General features: G+C 28.7%; 3 protein-coding genes and 1 pseudogene across 3 annotated transcripts; 1 reads left to right on the top strand and 3 right to left on the bottom strand.

The window, feature by feature from the left end:
* Nucleotides 1-319: 319 nt before the first annotated feature.
* LOC148199868 (non-specific lipid-transfer protein 2 pseudogene) lies at nucleotides 320-992 on the bottom strand (annotated as a pseudogene).
* A 4,494-nt stretch (nucleotides 993-5,486) lies between these two features.
* LOC148199867 (chlorophyllase-1-like) lies at nucleotides 5,487-7,655 on the bottom strand. Its single transcript, XM_088114305.1, has 2 exons — nucleotides 7,356-7,655; nucleotides 5,487-6,335 (listed from the first exon to the last, which is right to left on the bottom strand). The coding sequence occupies exons 1-2, from the start codon at nucleotides 7,629-7,631 to the stop codon at nucleotides 5,649-5,651; spliced, it is 963 nt and encodes a 320-aa protein (XP_087970431.1). The 5' UTR covers nucleotides 7,632-7,655; the 3' UTR covers nucleotides 5,487-5,648.
* Nucleotides 7,656-13,347: 5,692 nt separating this feature from the next.
* Nucleotides 13,348-14,532, bottom strand: LOC124831168 (chlorophyllase-1-like). The gene is made up of 2 exons (XM_047305076.2): nucleotides 14,249-14,532; nucleotides 13,348-14,148 (listed from the first exon to the last, which is right to left on the bottom strand). Exons 1-2 carry the CDS (start codon nucleotides 14,504-14,506, stop codon nucleotides 13,462-13,464), a joined length of 945 nt encoding a protein of 314 aa, XP_047161032.2. The 5' UTR covers nucleotides 14,507-14,532; the 3' UTR covers nucleotides 13,348-13,461.
* A 2,861-nt stretch (nucleotides 14,533-17,393) lies between these two features.
* LOC124831167 (reticulon-like protein B9) lies at nucleotides 17,394-18,943 on the top strand. The gene is made up of 5 exons (XM_047305075.2): nucleotides 17,394-17,526; nucleotides 17,667-17,847; nucleotides 17,972-18,113; nucleotides 18,212-18,281; nucleotides 18,561-18,943. The coding sequence occupies exons 1-5, from the start codon at nucleotides 17,421-17,423 to the stop codon at nucleotides 18,728-18,730; spliced, it is 669 nt and encodes a 222-aa protein (XP_047161031.2). The 5' UTR covers nucleotides 17,394-17,420; the 3' UTR covers nucleotides 18,731-18,943.
* Nucleotides 18,944-19,826: the final 883 nt, after the last annotated feature.

Here is a 19,826-nt window from a genome sequence, read left to right as displayed (position 1 = left end):
AATACATGATTAAGATTTTTTCTACGGGAACAATTCGCATGTACAGAAACTTTGTTTCCCAACTCAGATGAGAGTGCTAGATAGAGGAAGAGAAAATAATACAAGAGAATGTGACAAAAAGTGTTTGATATTATGGCATTTCGACAATCATGGATACTCATCATAGTTAAGGCAACTAATGGTGCAACCAAATAACATTTTTGTTATCTGTTTTCTCCATTTGTTTTTATGGCTTGGCATTTATGTTAAATTCTGTCATAATAAGCAATGTCAGTGACAAATTGAGTGAGAGAGAGAAAGTGAAAGGAGAGTTAAGAAGGACACATAATGAGATCATTCTTTGAATTATAAATACAGTCTTTTGCAACAGCTAACGTTACGTAAGATGAGACCACACCAAGGAACTGAAATGGAATGACATGAAAGCAAAGCATCACATATCCATTAGGACTAGTACATTTTTACTAACATGAAAACATAGAGACGTTAAACCACACCATATACGATGATACCACAAATATATATATATTTTCTTTCACTCTCTAGTCTCTTGCCAGAACACTTGGAGATCATGATGAAGATCATGCATAATCAGGCAGAGAAACCCTCTTCAGATTTAACACTTAGCACCTTGGGAAGGGAGTTCCACAAGTGCTAGCAACTTTCCTTGCATTAGGTGAGTCCACAAACCTCTTCAGATTGGGGTTCTTGAGGTATTGGCAAAGGCATGGTTTCTGTTCCTTGATCTTGGAGCAGCATAGGTTTGATGGAGGAGTTGAAGAGGTTATTGCACTCACACATGAACTCAGCTGTACTGGGCTGCATGTTACTGCCATTGACACTTGAACTTCAGCCACAAGCAGCACCACCAAAGTGCACAAAGCAATGTGTGCTGTCTTCATTTTCACCTCAATTAGGATGAAAAAGGGTTGTGTTTTGAGTGAGAATGAGAGAGGAATATGTGTTAATTGCTTCTGTGATGGTGCATTTTCGGTTGAGTTTAGTCCCTATTTATACTAAGAGCTTACCGAAAAGCTAAAGTAAAATAAGACTGAAGGAGAGTGAATAGCTAGGTTTGTCCCTTATTTCACCACTTTAAACTTTCCACTATTTAAAGGTAAAATTACTTCATTCCAGAGATTTATTAGCATCCAAATTACTGCTTAATGATTTCAGGTAACAGTAAATATTACTGTAAAATGTTACAAATCGCTTTTTAAATATTTAACGAAACTGAGTACTTTCGGATGTAATCTGCACAGTTTTTCTTCTTGTAGTTTATTGATGTTATAATTTTTTCTTCTTCTTAGTGTCTGAAAGTCAAGATTATATGGCTATTTTATATCTTAGATGGTTTGGTCATATAGTTCAGGGTTGAAATTTTGCATGTTATAATTAACATTTTAGTACCTTTCGGTGGAACTTGGTGGTCAAACCGATTTAACAGATCAGACTGAAACTATAGCCAAATTGAGATGCAATTATTTCCTACTGTTAGTGGTGCAAAATTTCAATCTCTCAGAAAATTGGAGTAAAAGGACAGAATGAAAGAAAGAAAGATGATTCCAAAACATGTGGTGAAATTATTTTTCAGTCAAAAAGCTAGATTGCTGATTTCAGCCTAAAGGGAATTTCCAGTGGCATAGATAAAAGAAAATTAATGTCCAGTAATAAGTAATCATAAGAAAAGAAATTAATTCTCCCAAAATCAACATTTGTTTTAATCCTAAGTAAGTCCAGTGACATAGTCAAAAGTATTATTCATTTTCACGATTTTATCTACATTTTAGAAAATAAAAAAAGAAAAGAATATTTAAATTATGTTTGATCTTAATTGTTAAATTACACAAGACTATTGAATGTGACAGAACAATTTTATAAGTAATTAATTGAGACTTACTATAATATATATATATATATTATATATATATATATATATATATATATATATAAGTGATAAGATTACTTCCAAACTAAAATAATTTAAGACAATAAATTTATAGTTTTTTTTTCTTATATGATATTTAATTTTCTATCTATTCAATGTAAGATTTAAACTTAGATTTCTTAACACATACTTAAATTACATATTACAACAGAAAAATGTTCTGTTGTTTTCACTTGTGTTTCCAAAATTTCTACTAGCATGCATGAATGTCTCTGACCCACCATTTCGGCCGTGGTACCTTTCGGTGATGTTGATGTGGTGAGTATTTGTTTACACCCATGTGTGCTTCTTTTATTATAAAGCCACATGCTCTCTTATGATGATCATAACACGCACTGGGAAATTAGTGACATGAACTTCACAATCAGTAGCCATCATGATAAAGGAGGGTGCTGCATAGTGCAATGGATTACAAGGAATAGAGTGCTGCCAATAGAGAGTAATCTCTGTGGTTTCATTGATGCAAAAGGGTTTGAATTTTGATCACTGTAAGATTAATCGGTGTGTTGTAAAAGGCAGTAATTAATAACCATTTCTTAATTGTCGTCTAATGGAAATGGGAAATCCCTCTGATCATAATGATTAAGACTCATCATATTCTTGTCAAGTGTTCAGTATTTTATTACACATATCACTGTTACAAGATTTTACTATGAGAAATGGGAAAAAATAAGTGAGGATCATTAGATTTGCTATTTTGAATGTGAAATTGTCAATTGAAAAGTGAAAAACTACCTAGTGGAAGACATGTCATATTCAGATTAGAAGGTGCAGTTTTTGTTTTTGTAGACACCTAATCTTTTGAAAGTTCCATTTTTTGTTCAGATCTGCTATAATGTTCATTGATCTGTTGTGTGTGGAAGGCAAATTAAGCACATCCCACAAGATTTAAGAGAAGATTACTAGAAAAACACAACACTAATGAAAATAAACTAAAGAAAGATGTATGAGTTTGTTCATTTTAAATGGTAAATCTCAAGTGTAATTGACAAATGTTACTATTTCTGAATGCATTTGGTATGCTATGCATTTCTACAATCAACTTATCTGCAAATTGGTTCATAGTTTTACATTTGATTATGTTGGTTGTACACTATATATACTTTAAGCACGCCAAGCAATAATAATCATCAGCTCAGTTGTTGTTCAATAATTCATATGGGAAAAGCAAAAGAGAGATCAAATTGGCGTGAATTCACGCACATAATCATTGAATTTACTGGTTTATTTTGGTCCATTCTAAGTCAAAATTAAAGGGGGGTTGTATTTTTATTGAACAATTAAAGTGGCTGTGATGATGATGCAACGTGTGGGGCCTTAAAATTATGGTACCTTCAACTTTTAATCTTCATGCTGCTCAGATGATCATTGATGATTTATCATTGCTTACATCAGTCGATTTTGGCCTACAGAGTGCAGAACAACGATTAATGATAAGCTCACATATCAATCTGCACAAAAAGCTTATTTCACTATTGTATGAAGCACCAACACCACCATCCTACTTTACCTTTTCTCAAGATTCATGTTCCTTCTCTTTTCATTTCACTGTCTTCTTTATCTTTGGCGAGAAAATCAAGGCTAATTCTTCTGTACTTTACAAAGAATGACTGTTAGTTATTACCATAGATCTATCAGTAATCTTGCATCTTTACTCTTGTCTGAAGCATTTATTAATTTGTTATAAGATTTTGAGTGTAAGTTTCACATTAAATATAATGAAAAAAATTGAACATTATACAAATGAATATAAATATGTTAGTGTTACTTTTTATTATTAGTTTATGGTGAAACTGTTGTAGAACGAAGCGTGATAAACTTGTGAAAAAATTACCTCAGATAAGAATATTGGTTTAGAAAATACTCTAAGTTAAAACAAGTGAGAACACTAATACAGAGAAGTACAGGTGTGACAATATTAAATTCAAAGGACTAATTAGGTTTCTATAATTATGTTCTTTTCCAGCAATAGTTAATAAACCTATTAAGAAAATCAAAGTCATAATTAAAAAAATAAATTTAAATATTGTTAAATAATTGATAAGGTGATTTTGTGGGCCAGGGAAATTTACTAGAAAAAAGAGAGCTAGTAATGTATGATGATGCATGGAAGAGGGATTAATTAGGCATGCTACTGAACCTGCTTTTCTAAATTAAGGAGTATCCCAAGATAATAAAATATTTCTCAATTCCATCCCCTCAAAATTCAAATGTTTATAACACACACATGTTGAAATGTTTAAGAAATACTATATTAATATAAAAACTACTTTATACCACATTTCTATAGATCAAAAATTCAATATCAAATTAATGACGGTGATTAAGCCATTTATTATTTAAATTAATATTATCTCGAAATCAATAGTTAAATTAGACGGTCAATTCATCATGCGCAACTAATTTAAAATTTAAATAATTTATTTATCGATTCTCTGGTTAAATTATACTTTTTTTCGTATAATTATTTAAATTTATTGTTTTAAATGAGATCAAATTTTTCGATCAAATCCAAGTCTATCAAGTCGCTTTGCAATTTTTATCTACTTTAAAAAAGTTATGAAAAAAAAAATATAAGTAAAACTAAAAATCAATATGTATTTTTAAAATTGAAATCATATTATTAAGTTTAAATTTAAATTTTAAATATATATAAACAGATATAAATTATGATACATATATATTTTAAAAGCTTAATATTTATTATAATTCTAAATATAATTATTATGTTATAGAATAGACAGGATAATACACCACCACCACCATTGTAACTGTTACCATCATCATTATTGCACCATTGTCACTGTACCTTCATTATCTGCTGCGTAGGAAGAAGATTAGGAGAAAGAGCTCTTTCTGGAAAGAATTTTATTATAAAAAAAGCTTGTTTCTATACATATTTCATGTGTTTTGAAAATTACGAGGTGCAATTAGAAATTATCAAGATGATGGAAAAAAATTCAGTTTATACAGAAGATCTTATTACCAGGCCCATTTTACAGGCGTTTTAAGCCCATGTTTGTCCAGCCTATTTGGCATACTGGGCTTTGGCTTCTTCAAATGTGTACAACAGATAAAACAAGTTGTTGTCAAGGAGAAATTACTAGATAATCCTTTATGGTATCATTTACATTTTATTTTGACTAAGTAATATTTATTTAAATTTAAAATGAATAAATTAATAATATTAATTATACGACATTTAAAAATAAGTCAAATCACAATAAACAAACGATAATCCAAATATTACCTTATTAAACAAACTTAAAGTAGCTAAATCCTTCCTTATACGCATTAACTTCCTTAAAATCTTGAAATGTTTATCCAAACGCTGCTTTATTTCTTCTTCTGTCCTCTTATTACCAAAAGAAAACACTAAATACATTTCCTGACATAAAAATATCAGAAGCACTTGTCAATATATTCACGAACGCAAGAAGTTAATAAAGTAATTTGAAATGCCTTATTTTTATGATCAAATGAAAGAGTAGTAATGTTTTTTACCAAGTAACATTGCCAAGTATATATAAAATTCAAATTGTAAAGACACCTGCGAAAAGCGCGTTTCCAATAATATGTAAATGCGCTCAATTGTTACAAACGTGATTTAGGATAACTCCTTGAATCAGACAAACACTATCTATATATATATATATATATTTCTGTTCGATGTGGGATCAAAGTCATGTAATCCTAACAACTATGATGATGGAATGTATACCATGTTGTCCAATTGAGTTGGAGCAAGGTTAGGATTCCCTAAAATAGCATCAAAATCCTTCCAGTGGTCATGTAATTGTGCCCTCAAGAAGGCCACAACCAAGCCTCCAATGGTTCTTCTCATCAAATCCCTAGGACCTGATCCATTCTTGCACGCACATTTTGACAATAATGTCCCAATTACTCCTGCTGTTTCATCGTCCAACATGTCCATGTGACCATACCTTGCCACCACGAAATTTGCACAAGGTGGTTTGCACTCCTTGAAAAACTCCTTATGGTTCATCCCATCAGGAGCACAAGGTGGAGTGCAACAATTACTCTTCTTTGGACCCAGCCCAGAACCAATCACAGCAACAGGCATGTTCAAATTGAAGGATCCTGGCACTCCCTTCAGAATATGAGGATTTGTTTCACAAGACTTAGATATTCCAGCCACAGGGTCTATGCCCACCAGTGCTGAAAATTTTAGCTTGGTTTTTGAATAACCAAGTGCAACACAAAATGCTGTCTTTCCACCCTTACTATGACCTGATACTACCAATTTCTCCAAGTTGGCTTCAACCTTCTCTGGTAGCAAAGGTTGAAGCCCCTCAGCTAGCCAATCTACAACTTTTCCTGCAGATTTTACTTCACTGGGTTCAAGCATTGGCAACCCTTTGCAAAACTAAGAAGCCATAAATGTAAAAACTGTTAGAGAAACCCAAAAGGAATAAAAAATTGTTCACCTCAAATTTCTCTTCTAGAGCTTCATATCTGATTGCTCTATCACACAGAAAATTAATTAAAGTGATACGATATTAATAGGACTTGTCTAATTCATATAAAAAAATTATCTCATAATTTAAAATATTAAAACGATGAATTTATGATTTTTTTTTAAATTAATTGACAAATTAATTTTATTATGCAATTTATTTAAAATATTATGATAGATCTGTATGAGATTTAATAAAATATAAAGATTTATTGGTTATTATAGAAAGTTATATAAAAAAATAAAATAAAATCAACTTGATGATATTAGTTTATAAAAAGAATTAGAATTCTATCTAAGGTTATAGGGTTCTTTGATGACTATCAAGAAAGGGTGAGAAAAAAAAAAGAAAGACAAAGTGATAAATTGAAAAAAAATTAGAAAATAATGATATTAAAAAACACATTATCATTGAATCTATAAATGATGAAAATTAGTATATTATTATATATGTTAATATGTGAGAAATTATGATTCTTAATATCCTAAAATAGTTTTCTAAAATAAATTAAAAACATAAAAAAAATTACAAATTAATTTACATTTTTTATCTTAAGTGATCTTCAACTTTTTCATTTTATACTAGACTTAGATTTACATTTGAAAACTAACCATATCTATTAATTAATAATAATTTCCAATTATTATAAACGAGCAGCATATATAAACATTCAAATTATATTTCTCACGAAAAAAAAAACATTACAAATTTATAGAAGATAAGAATATTAGTAGAGAAGTGTTTCTCATGTATATTTGTTTTTCATTCGATCCCTGACACCTTGTTTGAAATAAAAGTTAACAATAATTGGATCAATAAACATAACTTTCTTTTTTTGGTTTTGCTGTGAAACGAGATTGTATAGAAATATTAATGGTGCAATGTATATAATGAAAAGAGAAATTAGAAAGCGTTGAGAGTAGATGTACCAGCTGAGGAGCTACAAGTATGAATCCATGTGAAACTATGTGAGTTAGGAGGTGAGAGTAGAAGGTATTGGGAATGAAAAAGCCATGGCAGAATAATATTACAGGGTATGCACCAGGCACAGTTGGTGTATATATCAGCAATGGTTTTGGAGGTGAGGAAGAGGAAGAAGAAGAAGCAGTGGATGCATCAACTTTCAATTGCTTCCATTGGATATCTCCTTTTTCAAAAACTTCTGTCGTTTCCATTGCTGGAACAGCTCCCTCAGCCATCATCATTTTTCTCACACCAAACACTTTGCTTCTAAGAATACTCAACTTCACTTCTATGTATGCATCTACCTAATATATATATATATAGGATAATGATACTTTGACAACATTTTAACGTGTGTTATTCTGTTATTGGTCCAAAATTACTCCACAATCAATAATAATAATCATAAACACCAACATAGACCAATCACAGAATGACACATTAATAATGTTAAAATGTTGTCAAAGTATCATTATCCATATATATATATATATATATATATATATATATATATATATATATATATATATATATATATATATATAAATTCATCAAACAAACCATTGTCCTCTCATATGTTACTATTCTCTCTTATTTCATCCAATAAAATTATTTCTCTATTAAAATAAGGAAAAAGAAGAAGAGAAAAGGGTAAATTATAATCAATTCATTTCTTTTAATTTTTACTAAAAAGGAATGTTTTACTAATTTCATACTCCATTATAATATAAAAATAAAAGCTTACGTATATTGTAGAAATTATTCATCAACAAGATTAATGATTTAGCTTCATGAAATTCCAGTTTTAGATAAATTCAAAGTGAACATGCGAGTAATGTTTCTATTTTTTTAAGAGTATAGACTTTTATTTGTATTGGACTTATATGGTTGTTTAAGTTTTATAGTATCCTTGCATTGGAAAGAGGGTTTTCAAAAGAGCTTTTATTAAAGAGTAATTTTATTTTAATTTATTATGATTTTTTGAATTAAGAAGTGAATTTTTCTTTTAAATTTCAAAAAAAATAAAAATTAACATGAATGTTTGCATTAATGTAAGCATGCAATCAAAATTTACGAGAAAATTACTATGGTGATAGTTAACTTTTGACTTTTATTAATAACAAATAATATAAATAATTTAATATTTTATTTTTGTATATTTATTTATATCTTTTATATAATTTACTTATATTTCGTTAAGGATAATTTTTATTATGGATTTCGGATGATTTTCATATTTTTTATTCATTTAATTTTTTTTATAAATGTTTATATGGTAATAAACGATTAATGAATTTTGAAATATAAACATAAGTTATTAACCTTTGCATAAGAGTATAACTCTGATTTTAGGTTTTTACTACGTTTTAGGTCAGCTTGTATATATGTTGAATATTATCTGGCTTTTCCATTAATAGAATTACATGTTTTTATGATTTTTAAACTAGTTATAAATGGCCCATTAATTTAAAGTAGGATCAGACCAGATAAAGAAAATATATTTTGGACCACTTTTGGCAACCTTATCCTTTTGATTTAATGGCATTACACAATTATTGAAAAGACGTATAATGTGGACAGTTCAAACAGTTTGATATAATGAAGTTTTATTTTCTTAAATATTTTTCTCCTAAAGTATTAGTTCAAATAGCTTAATGGCTTGTCAAGATTGAACTTGTGAGAGAAAATTTATTTTACCTTCCGAAATTTAAAGATTTTGATATTATTACTGAGAAATTATTTCTCGTTTTCTCATCTTAAATATATAGTATTTAATTATTAGTCTAAAAAAAATAAAGCCGTATAATTATCTGCTAAAATATCAACCATCCTATTTATATCATGAGTATAAAATGTATTGAAAGTTTCGTTATCTAAAGTTTAAAAATTTAACCAGTTAGAACCACTTGCAATAATTGGTTCAAAATTTCCCAATGGTGTTAAACACTAGTGACTTATTTAGTAAAGTTTTTAAGATGATGTTATGTGGAAGAGAAGAGATATTTAAAGGTTTTCACGTAAGTGGATAGTTATTCTTATTCACAGGAATAAATAAATTTTAAATTCATTATAATGAATGGATAATTATTTTAAATGCACACTATTTGTACCGTAATGATATTATATTTTGAAACAATTTTTTGTAAGTTAAAACAAATGTAATTATTCCATGTCTTATTTAAAATCGACTTTTAAAATAAGTGGGTTATTCATTTTATAGGTAAATCAAAGTGAGAAGTAGGTCTAATTATAGTATAAGAAAAAAATATTAAGAAATTTATTTTAATACTCATTTTATTTTGTTGATAAGTATTCTAAAAATTAGTTTTTAAGGAATTTAACATTTTTAAATTTTTTTCATTTATATTTATTTTATTGTCATATGCATGAACATTATTTTATTTTTTTATACATTTATTTTAGATTTTATTTTTTTTATTTATATTTACTACAAAAAATTTTGAAATATCGATGAAATTTTATAACAGAAATATATTAGTTGGTAATATATATTTCACTTATTGACGAAAAATTCATTGGTAAAAAGAGTGAGAATTTTTCGCTCATTTTTTCATTTATCAGTTGATTTTTTTTGTCGGTAAAATTCGTCGATAATGTAAATTTCACTTATCAACAAAAATTCGTTGATAAAATCTATCGGTAAAACAAATGAGAATTTTTTTCGCCTATTTTTCTCTCTGTCTGCGAGACAATGTTTATATATTATCTCTCTCGCATTTCTTTCTCATTTGCACATGGAGCTTCTTCTTCTCCTACTTCTCCATCTTTCATTCCAGATTTTACACATTATTGACAGATTTTGATTGTCGGTAATATCAATTTTTCTTATAGTTTAATACATATGTATGAAAGTTATTTTATTTTTTATTTATATTTATATTACTATTACATGTTGATATAACTATTAATCAATTATCAATCATTTATTATATATTATGTAAAAGTTAAACTAATACCAAATATCTATCATAATATAATAAAGAACTTTCTTATTTATATTTATTCAGATAAAATTGTCAAATCGAAAGTTTACGTGAACTTCTGAAAACACAATAAACTTGACTCGTAAACTTATAAAAATTTACTTTGCATAAAAAATTATATAAATAACATTTTAATTAAAATAAAATTTACAAAATTATCTAACTTTTTTATGTTCACACAGAGTTCATATAAATATCGTAAAAGATAAATTGAAATGTAAAAATGTCTATGAAGAATACCTAATAATCTAATTTTCCACTACAAATAAAAAAAAAAAGTACAACAATTAAAACCAATTCGAAAATTAAAAACAAAGGAGGCGAGACCAGAGGATTGTTAAATTAAAAAGCAACCAAACAGCAGCAATGATTTTCACTGCGAAATAGTGCCTGTGACCACGACAAACACAATCGCGGCATATGCGACCCACGACAAGCGAAAGCGTGCCACGATGAGCAATAGTGAGTAACAACAACCTTGGACGATAATGGCCACGACTATGACAACGATTAACGGAGATCGAGAATAATAACGTCAAAACCATTAATGTATTTTGTGACTAGGTAACGTGAGAAGGTCATGCGCGACAAAGTTAAGAAGAAGAATGAGATTAAACACAAAAATCCTAATATTGGGAGTTCATATGCCTGCAATTTGATTTAAGCAAAATTTCTATCAAACTCGCACACACGCTTCTAAACTCGTGATTTGATACGAGTTTACTTATTTTGCAATTGAGTTTATCAATTCCACACAAAAAGCAAGTTTGCTTCTGATGTCAGTTTTTTGTTATTTAATATTTTTATGATATTATTTATTTTTTCTATACTACTTTTTTTATGATATTTCATTATTTAGTCACTTAATAAAATTAAATTTAAAAAATATATTTTAATTTTATTTTGTAAAATAGTATCACTTAAAAATAATACTAATAATTTTATCTAAAGATAAATTATCAACAATCAAACATTTATATTAATTATAATATAAATATTGTTATTAGACGAGTATTGAAAAAAAAAATCATTTAATAGGTTTAGGTATTGTCGTCGTCATTGGTGAGTTTGGAAACCTAAAATAAATCATCGTTAATCTGGTATGTAATTTTCATAACCAGCATCGTGTTTTTGATTAATCTCTAGAAATTTTATCTTTTTAATAATTTTTAAAGCTTTGTTTTTTGGGTGGTTGGACCGTTGCTCTTTGGAATATTAAAGAGTCACCTTTTTTTTGGTGGGTTGAACGATTGCTTTAGCCATTATTGTTGCATATACAAAAGTTGGATAAGTTTCATATATGGGAGGTGGGTTGGAAACTGACACAGAACAGAAGATATTGTGTCCCTTTTCTCATTTTGGATGCATTTAAGTGGAAATCTAATCACATGATTTCTTGTATAAGAAAGTGGATGAAAGAAAGGGTGTTTAGTGAAAATGTAGATGGTGGAAAGATTTAAGAAGGATTTGTGGTTGTGGTGAGAAAGTTTGGTTTGAAGAGATTATGAATCGGGAAGTGGGATATATATGAAATTGTTAGAAGTCTCACGTGGATTAGATAAAAATAATTTATAGTTTATAAGTGGGTGTAAACCTCACTCTACAAATCGATTTTGATTAAATCATTTAGGTTTTGTTCACTTGAATGAATTTGAGAGAGTAATTGAGGAAAAATTTGGAAGTAAAGTTTGTGAGAATTAGTGTAAGATTTGATTAACGTGACAGATTAAATTTCGTTGAAGGTATTCATGGAAATGATTTAATTAAGTTAATTTTTTATAAATTAAAATTTAATTGAAACAAAACTATAAGTAGAGATTTATTTGAATTTTTTTAGAAAAAAAAATTATTAAACCTAAGAGAAACGAACAATAAATTTAATATTTTAATTCTTAGTAAACTATATTTTATCCTTACTTTAAATATAATAATTAAAAAATTTAAACTTTTACTAATGTTTCATATTTTATGTAGACGTAGTGTAAACATTAAAAATTAAATCAAGTATAGTTTAAGAAGTAAAATGACAATAGTAACAAAAAAGAATTATATATGAAGAAAACAAAACAAATAAAAATAATAATAATTAAACAAATTAATTAGTGTGTTAGTGTGTGTTATTGAGTTCATTTAATTTATTTCTAGTTACACACTCATACCTATTTATTTAATTTAATTTATCTTTGATTGCATTTTATTTATTTCATTTAAATTATCCATAATTATACACTGATCTTATTTAATTTATTTTTAGTTACATTTTATTTCTATTTATCTTTTTCATTTAATTTATTTTTAGTTATATACTAGTTCTATTTATTTATTTCGTTTCATTTATTTTTTATATGCACTAATCCTTTATATAAATTCACATTTTTTATTATATTTTTTAATAATATTCTAATTCATATCTATCTATTTATTTAAAGTTCTTACTTTTATCTTTTATTTTATTTTGTATTATTTTAAATATCATTGTTTTAGAATTTGATTAAATATATATAAAAGAATAATAACTACTTTAGGAACCCATTAAATACTTAGTAGTATTGGATAGCCCATAAGGACAAATTTAGGAAGCAAGAGTTATTTCAGTTTATAAGGATTTCTTATCGTACATTAGATATGGTGTAGCAAGTTGGAAGAGGAATATGAAACTTGTGAATTAGGAAGAATAACATGATATATGTATATGGATATCTGATCCATCGCATTGACTTTGTGGTTTAGAGTGGTTTGTTTTTGTTGCAGGTACGATTTTCGACTTTCACTATCAATGGAAGACCCACACTTTTACCTTTTGGAAGATTTTCATGTCAGATGCAATACATGGTTTCTGTTGCTGCATTTCTATGAGCAGTTTTCATGCCATTAAGGAAGCTTCTGTGGGTGTTTAAATGAAGAACTTCCTATGAGTGAATAAGGAGGCAATGGAGTCTCAGCAATGGAGTGATTTGTTCTAGTTTTTAAAGTACTGTATTTTTGAAACATCTTAGGAAGACCTTTCACATAAAGAAACATATAATAGAACATAGAAAGGGAGAAACAGCTAAAGCAAATGTTGTTTTCATGCTGGTATGTACTTGACATCATTGAGTCTAGCAGGAGCAAGACAAGGATTGTGTAAAATAGCCTCAAAATCCTGGAAGTGTTGATCCAACTGTGCCCTCAAGAAGGCCACAACCAATCCTCCCACAGTCTTTCTCATACACTTCTTAGGACCCTTCCCATTCTTGCACAAACACTTTGACAGCACGGTCCCAATTATCCCAGGTGTTTCATCGTCCAACATGTCCATGTGTCCATAATCTGCTGCAACAAAATTTGCACAAGGGGGTTTGCACTCGTTGAAATAGTCCACGTGGTTCTCCCCTTCAGGAGCACATGGTGGAAAAAGAACATTAGCCTTTTCTGGTCCCAGTCCAGTGCCTATTACAGCAACGGGAACCTTCAAATTCAATGAGCGTGGCACCCCTGTCAGAATTTTAGGAGATGTTTTGCTAGCCTTACACAGAGATAATCCTCCCACAGGGTCTATGCCTATCAGTGCAGAAAACTTCAGCATCGTTTTAACATATCCTAGTGCCACAGAAAATGCAGTTTGTCCACCCTTACTGTGACCTGATAGAACCACTTTCTCCAATTTCGCTTCAACGTTCTCAGGAAGCAAAGGTTGAAGCCCCTTCACCAGCCAATCCACCACTTTTCCTGCAACCTTTATTTCATCGCATTCAAGCAAAGGCAAACTGCAGAACTAGAATGGTACAAGGAAAATTTGTGTCAGAGAATCCATTATAAAAAAGAGTAACATATTTTTACAGACATTACATTCATTTGATAGAAAGTGTACATACCAGCTGAGGAGCAACAACTATGAATCCATGTGAAACTATGTGGGATAGGAGGTCACAGTAGTAGCTTGGTGGAATGCAGAAACCATGGTAGAAAACTATTACTGTGTAAGCACCAGGCACAGTTGGTGTAAATATCAGCAATGGTTTTGGAGGTGAAGAAGGAGACTTTGTGTCAATATTGAAATTCTTCCATTGGATACTTCCTTTTTGGAAAACATCTGTGGTCACCACTTTTGCTTCAGCTATCTTCGCCATCATTATTACTCTTTTCACACCAAACACGATCCTTCTAAGGATACTTTTAAAATCTTCCTCTGTCCATCTACCTTATATAGAGATACTCTGTCAGGTTTCAATATCTATTTTTTTTTCTTAATTTGTGCAAGATTTTAAATAAATAAAAAATCAGAATATGAAAAATTAATATAATGAAGGTAAAATTTGTCGGCATGAGATAAAATTTAAGAACATGAAATTATTTTTTGGCATATATATTTTTTCAATTCATTTTTTTTATTTTTGACTTTTTTTTCTTAAAATAAAAATTTGTATTTTATGATTATTTTATTTTTATATTATCTGTAAAGTGAATGTAAAAATGTGTCGCTCAGTTATTACTTAAATTTTAAATAACTTTCTGTATCATAAATTTTTTAATTGTATACATTAAAAAAAATCTAATTCAATTAAATCTAAAAATATCATATTGTTTGATAGTTTCCACGTCTTTTTTTCGTTTTTTAAGTTTGAGTTGAATTTTGCATCTTGCAAGTCAATTGGAAAGCTCTATTGCATTGTGATAAAGTGAAACACAGATAATACTATTAAAGAAGTGACAGAGACATAGAAGAGGTTCTTAAGGGACCACAATGCAATATGTAGTTGAAGTCTAGTTTCAAGAAACAAATTTGGAGACACTCATGTTAGAATGTGATGTTTTTATTGTTTTCGAAACCGTAATTTAAATATGAATTTAACTTTACGTTAGAAGTGATAAAGACGAGTATTATATAAAAGAAATTATAAGTTTATTATTTTAAATTTTATAATTAAAATTTATATCAATTTTTTTATATAAATTAAACTCAGTTCCATTTATATGTTAACATATATGAAAAAAGAAATTATTGTAATCATGGAAAAATTTAAAGTGTGAAACTCTTGAGATAAGAAAAGGTATAAAGATGAATAAATATATAAAAATATATATAAATTATTGTCCAAAACTAGTTATAAAATTTGAAATTATAATATTTTTATGTATAATGTAGATTGGAAGAACACTACTAATTTTCTTACGTATAAGTTCTTCTAATGTTGGAGATTAGTTTTATGTTCCTCGTTCAGTGTATAGTACTTATGTATGAGACCATGGCTCTTGTAGATGACGATAAAATTTATAAGTGGACCATGTTTTTTTGGCTTGGCTGTTACAAAATAATTGAAGGGGCATCAAACAAATGACACATGCAACGTACCCCACTTTAAAATATCATTTTGCTAGTATTGTGGCTATTAATAATAATAATAATAATAATTAAAAATGTTTAATGTAATCATATGTTAAGGATTTTAATTTAAAATCTTTTGTTATGGTGAAATAATTAATCTATGTACCATACCAACTTTCCTATTCTCATCCTAAATTCTTAAATATTGTTTGTTTTGAAATATAAAATTATGTCATAATTAAAAAATGTTTCAAAAAAAATATTTAAATTGTTTTTAATTTTGATTCATAAATAACATAAGATTATTGTGTGTATTAATAACACTATTTTTGTTATTTATAATAAGTAAATAATACTCTACAAAATCGAATTCAAAGTTAATGATATAAAAATAATGATAAGGAATTCAAAATAAACATTTTGAATATATTTGACACTTGGAAATGAAAAACGAGCTAGAATGCAATCTGTCACATGTAATTCGTGTGGGTTTGAGAGCAGCCCAACAACATCATCGAAAAGTTTGTTGGGAACGACTTCTCCATTTCATGCACCCTTATCTCCTTTGTCCACCATAATTTTTTATTTTTTTATTTTGTTCATTAGTATTTTACTTTTTTGAACATAAAGATATTATACGAGAATTTTTTTTAAAAAAATTAATATCATTAGTGTCTACCAAATAGACAAAAATTAAATTAATATTAAAAAAATTTGATTTAGAATCGATTTAAACTATGCTAAATTAATTAAATTTTAAAATAAAAATCCATTAATGTTAGGTAGGTTTACGTTAACTTAGAATTAGTCTTGAAAAGTCAGCCCTAAAAAGTCAATGTTCGTGATTTTGAAATCGAACTCGTGTGTGACGCTAATTTACCACTACGAGGTAAGTAACATAAACTTTTAGATATTGCTAGTAACTTTTCAGTTATTTTCTTAAAATAATCCATTTTATGACATTAATGACATTAATTTACCACTCGTGATTTTGTTTCATCATCTTTTATTAAATTTACTTTTAGCTCCTGGACAATTTTACATTTTATATTTAATTTTACTTATTTTTATTTCCTATAAATTTTAATTTAGTACCGACCTTACCAATCTCTTCGCACTCTTAATCCATAATTGAGTACCCTTTTTTTTTACTAACATGAAAAGATGATACTTTTAATACTTTCATATAGCAAAATCTTAAGGTTCATACGGGAATTATTTGGATTAAGGGATCCGAAGTGATGAGTAAAAGAATTTGAAGAAATTTTTTTTATGAGAGTTTATAAATGATGTGATGAATATAATAATAAATTAAAAAAAATATTTTAATGGATAAAGAAGTTTGCAAAACCATTGAAAGAAAACATTTGAGTTATTCAACGTATACATCATTTAGGACAAATCATCATAAAAACAATACTATAAACCTAAATATTTAACTTTACATAAAAAAAAAATGAACTTTATTATAGCTTGCTCCATTTTTATAATAGGGTTGCATAAAAGTCCAGAGTTTGTTGCTGAAAGAAGACTCATCTAGATTCGGGGAATTAGATACTTTAGAGTGTTAGCAGGAATGCAAATATGCTAAGTTAACTCCAAGTCATTCCTTACTTTAGTGATCAGCATAGAATCTCTTCTCCTTTTGCATGAAAATAAATATGGTAGAATGTTTAATATAAATGGTAGAGTCATGACAAAATATCAGTGAAGAAAAAACTATGGCGAACGATACATCATCTGATTCTGATAATGAAATTATCAGAGCACGAGTAAAGCTCTTTGGACATGAAAAACCGATACATCAAGTTCTTGGAGGAGGAAAAGGTACCACATTAAATTCATGTTCATAGTTTTCTTATATGAATGAACTAGAGCAGCTCTACAAACTGTAAAACAGGTTTATAGAACTATATATAATAACATGATAATCCATGAACTGATTCTGATAATTGGGGAACTTGCAGTGGCAGATATGCTGTTATGGAGGGACAGAAATTTATCAGCTGCGCTTTTGGGAGGGATGACAGTGATATGGTTTCTATTTGAGATTGTTGAATACAATTTCGTGACTCTCCTTTGTCACATTTCCATCACCACCATGCTTGTGCTATTCATATGGTCCACAGCTGCAGATATATTCAAATGGTACCTATTTTTACTTAACATCAAATGTAACAGTGACTATGAATATAGATCTACAAGATGATATAGGCATACACGTTCTTCTATGACATTATGATATTATTCCCTTTGATAAATATATCTTCAGGAAACCTCCCCAGATTCCAGACATTATTTTACAAGAATCTTTCTTCCAAAGTCTTGCTTACATTCTCCACAGAAGATTCAACCAGTTACTACCAATGCTCCTCCATATTTCATGTGGAATAGACCTGCCAATCTTTCTTCTGGTAACAACCAATATTCATTTTATTTCACTAAACTGAAAGTGGATTTCTTAATTAACGAATACGTAAACCTGACATTTCACTTCTCAAAACATTTTCAGAACATTGTGTCCCTCTATATTTTCTCAGTGATTGGAAGCTACTTCAGCTTTGTCAATCTGCTATATATTGGTAAGCATTCTTCATCTTTTTAGGTTAAATTACTCAACTTACTGTCGTAAATTATGATGTTATAGCAGTTTTATGCAGTCAGTAGCAAGTAATAAAGAAAACTCTCTGAATAATTAAAATGTAATTACATGATTAAAGAATTAAAGGAATAACTTAACCATCTCCTTAATATGGAGCATATGTGAATGTGAGTAACTTAACCCTATTTTTTATATGTGATTTTATACTGAAGTTTGTACTAAGATGTCTGGTTTCTTGTTGGTGTTCATTGATGACAAGGTTTCCTGTGCGTGCACACGCTGCCAATTGTGTATGAACGATATGAGGAAGAAATCAACAATTGGGTGAGCGATATGGTAATCTTTCTCAGAAAAAACTACAGGAGTTTTAAGAAGAACTACCTCAACAGAATTCCCAGAGGACCAGTGAAGCCAAAGAAAACCCAATAAACTGTTACACTTACACTCATCCCAACTTCAAAATATATATATATATTGTGCATTACATAAATAGCTGCTATGAGAGATACAATGGTTATCACCAGAAAAACATACATAATATGTTTAAGTTTCTCCCCAAAAAAGCCATACAATGTAATAATTTTATTTTTCATACATGTCCGATTGTGTTATTCAATGGTGTTTTACATGGATTGTGTGTGATATACTTTTCAATAAAATCTAATTGTTATACTTTTCTTCACTAAACAATATATCGTGCGTGTGGTGTGGTATGTGAACAACGTTCTCTTTCAATATTCTCCACCTTTTAGGTTCCTCAAAGTTCTCTTGTGTTAGCATTCGGATATAAAGAGAAGCTGAGGTCAGACTCCAGAACACTTTGTCTGCTACTCGTTTGGTGAAAGGAAACATATATCATACACTTCTACTTTTCTTTCATCTCATTTCTATTCCATTTTCTTTTTCTGTCTCCTTTTTTTCATCAATGATCACATCTGTCACTTCGTTTTTCGTCCATCTTTTCTTTTCTTGCTCCTTTCCTTATTGCTCTCTTCCTTTAACTTCAATCCACTCCCTTAGAAGTCATTATCACAACTCTTAGTGAAAATGTATAATCATATCAGAAACTCATGTTATCTTTGTATTGTAGAAAAATTATAACCATCTCCACACCTTTTTTTCTATATCATTCAGTTTTTTCTTCTTTTTCTACATATACTTATTATATATCTATCCCTTTTTTCACCTTTTCTCTTGTTCTTTTCTATCTCTGTCTTATTTCTGCCCAATTCACCATTTTTAGGTAAACAATTATCAGCTCTCTTGAATTATGGAGAAATTGAAGACTCGATGAAATTACAGGGACAAAATTAGCCTTAAATAAGTTTTAAGTTTGTACTGTATAATCAATTTTTTGTTTTCTCCATTAAAAATTTTCTTTGAATTGGATCTATAATTAGAGATCTAAAACTTATTTATGAAAAGAAAACACATAATAAAAGGGTCTCAAATATTTTTTTAATTTTTTTGATTGAAAACTATAATAGGATACCAAATTCGAAATAACGGGTGCTGGTGATGAGAT

The sequence above is a fragment of the Vigna umbellata genome, chromosome 4 (assembly GCF_029865625.1).
Source record: "Vigna umbellata cultivar VRB3 chromosome 4, Vumbellata_1.0, whole genome shotgun sequence".
In the NCBI taxonomy this organism is placed as follows: domain Eukaryota; kingdom Viridiplantae; phylum Streptophyta; class Magnoliopsida; order Fabales; family Fabaceae; genus Vigna; species Vigna umbellata.
Note: the sequence above shows the minus strand (reverse complement) of the source record. Positions and strands in the feature narration are given on the sequence as shown.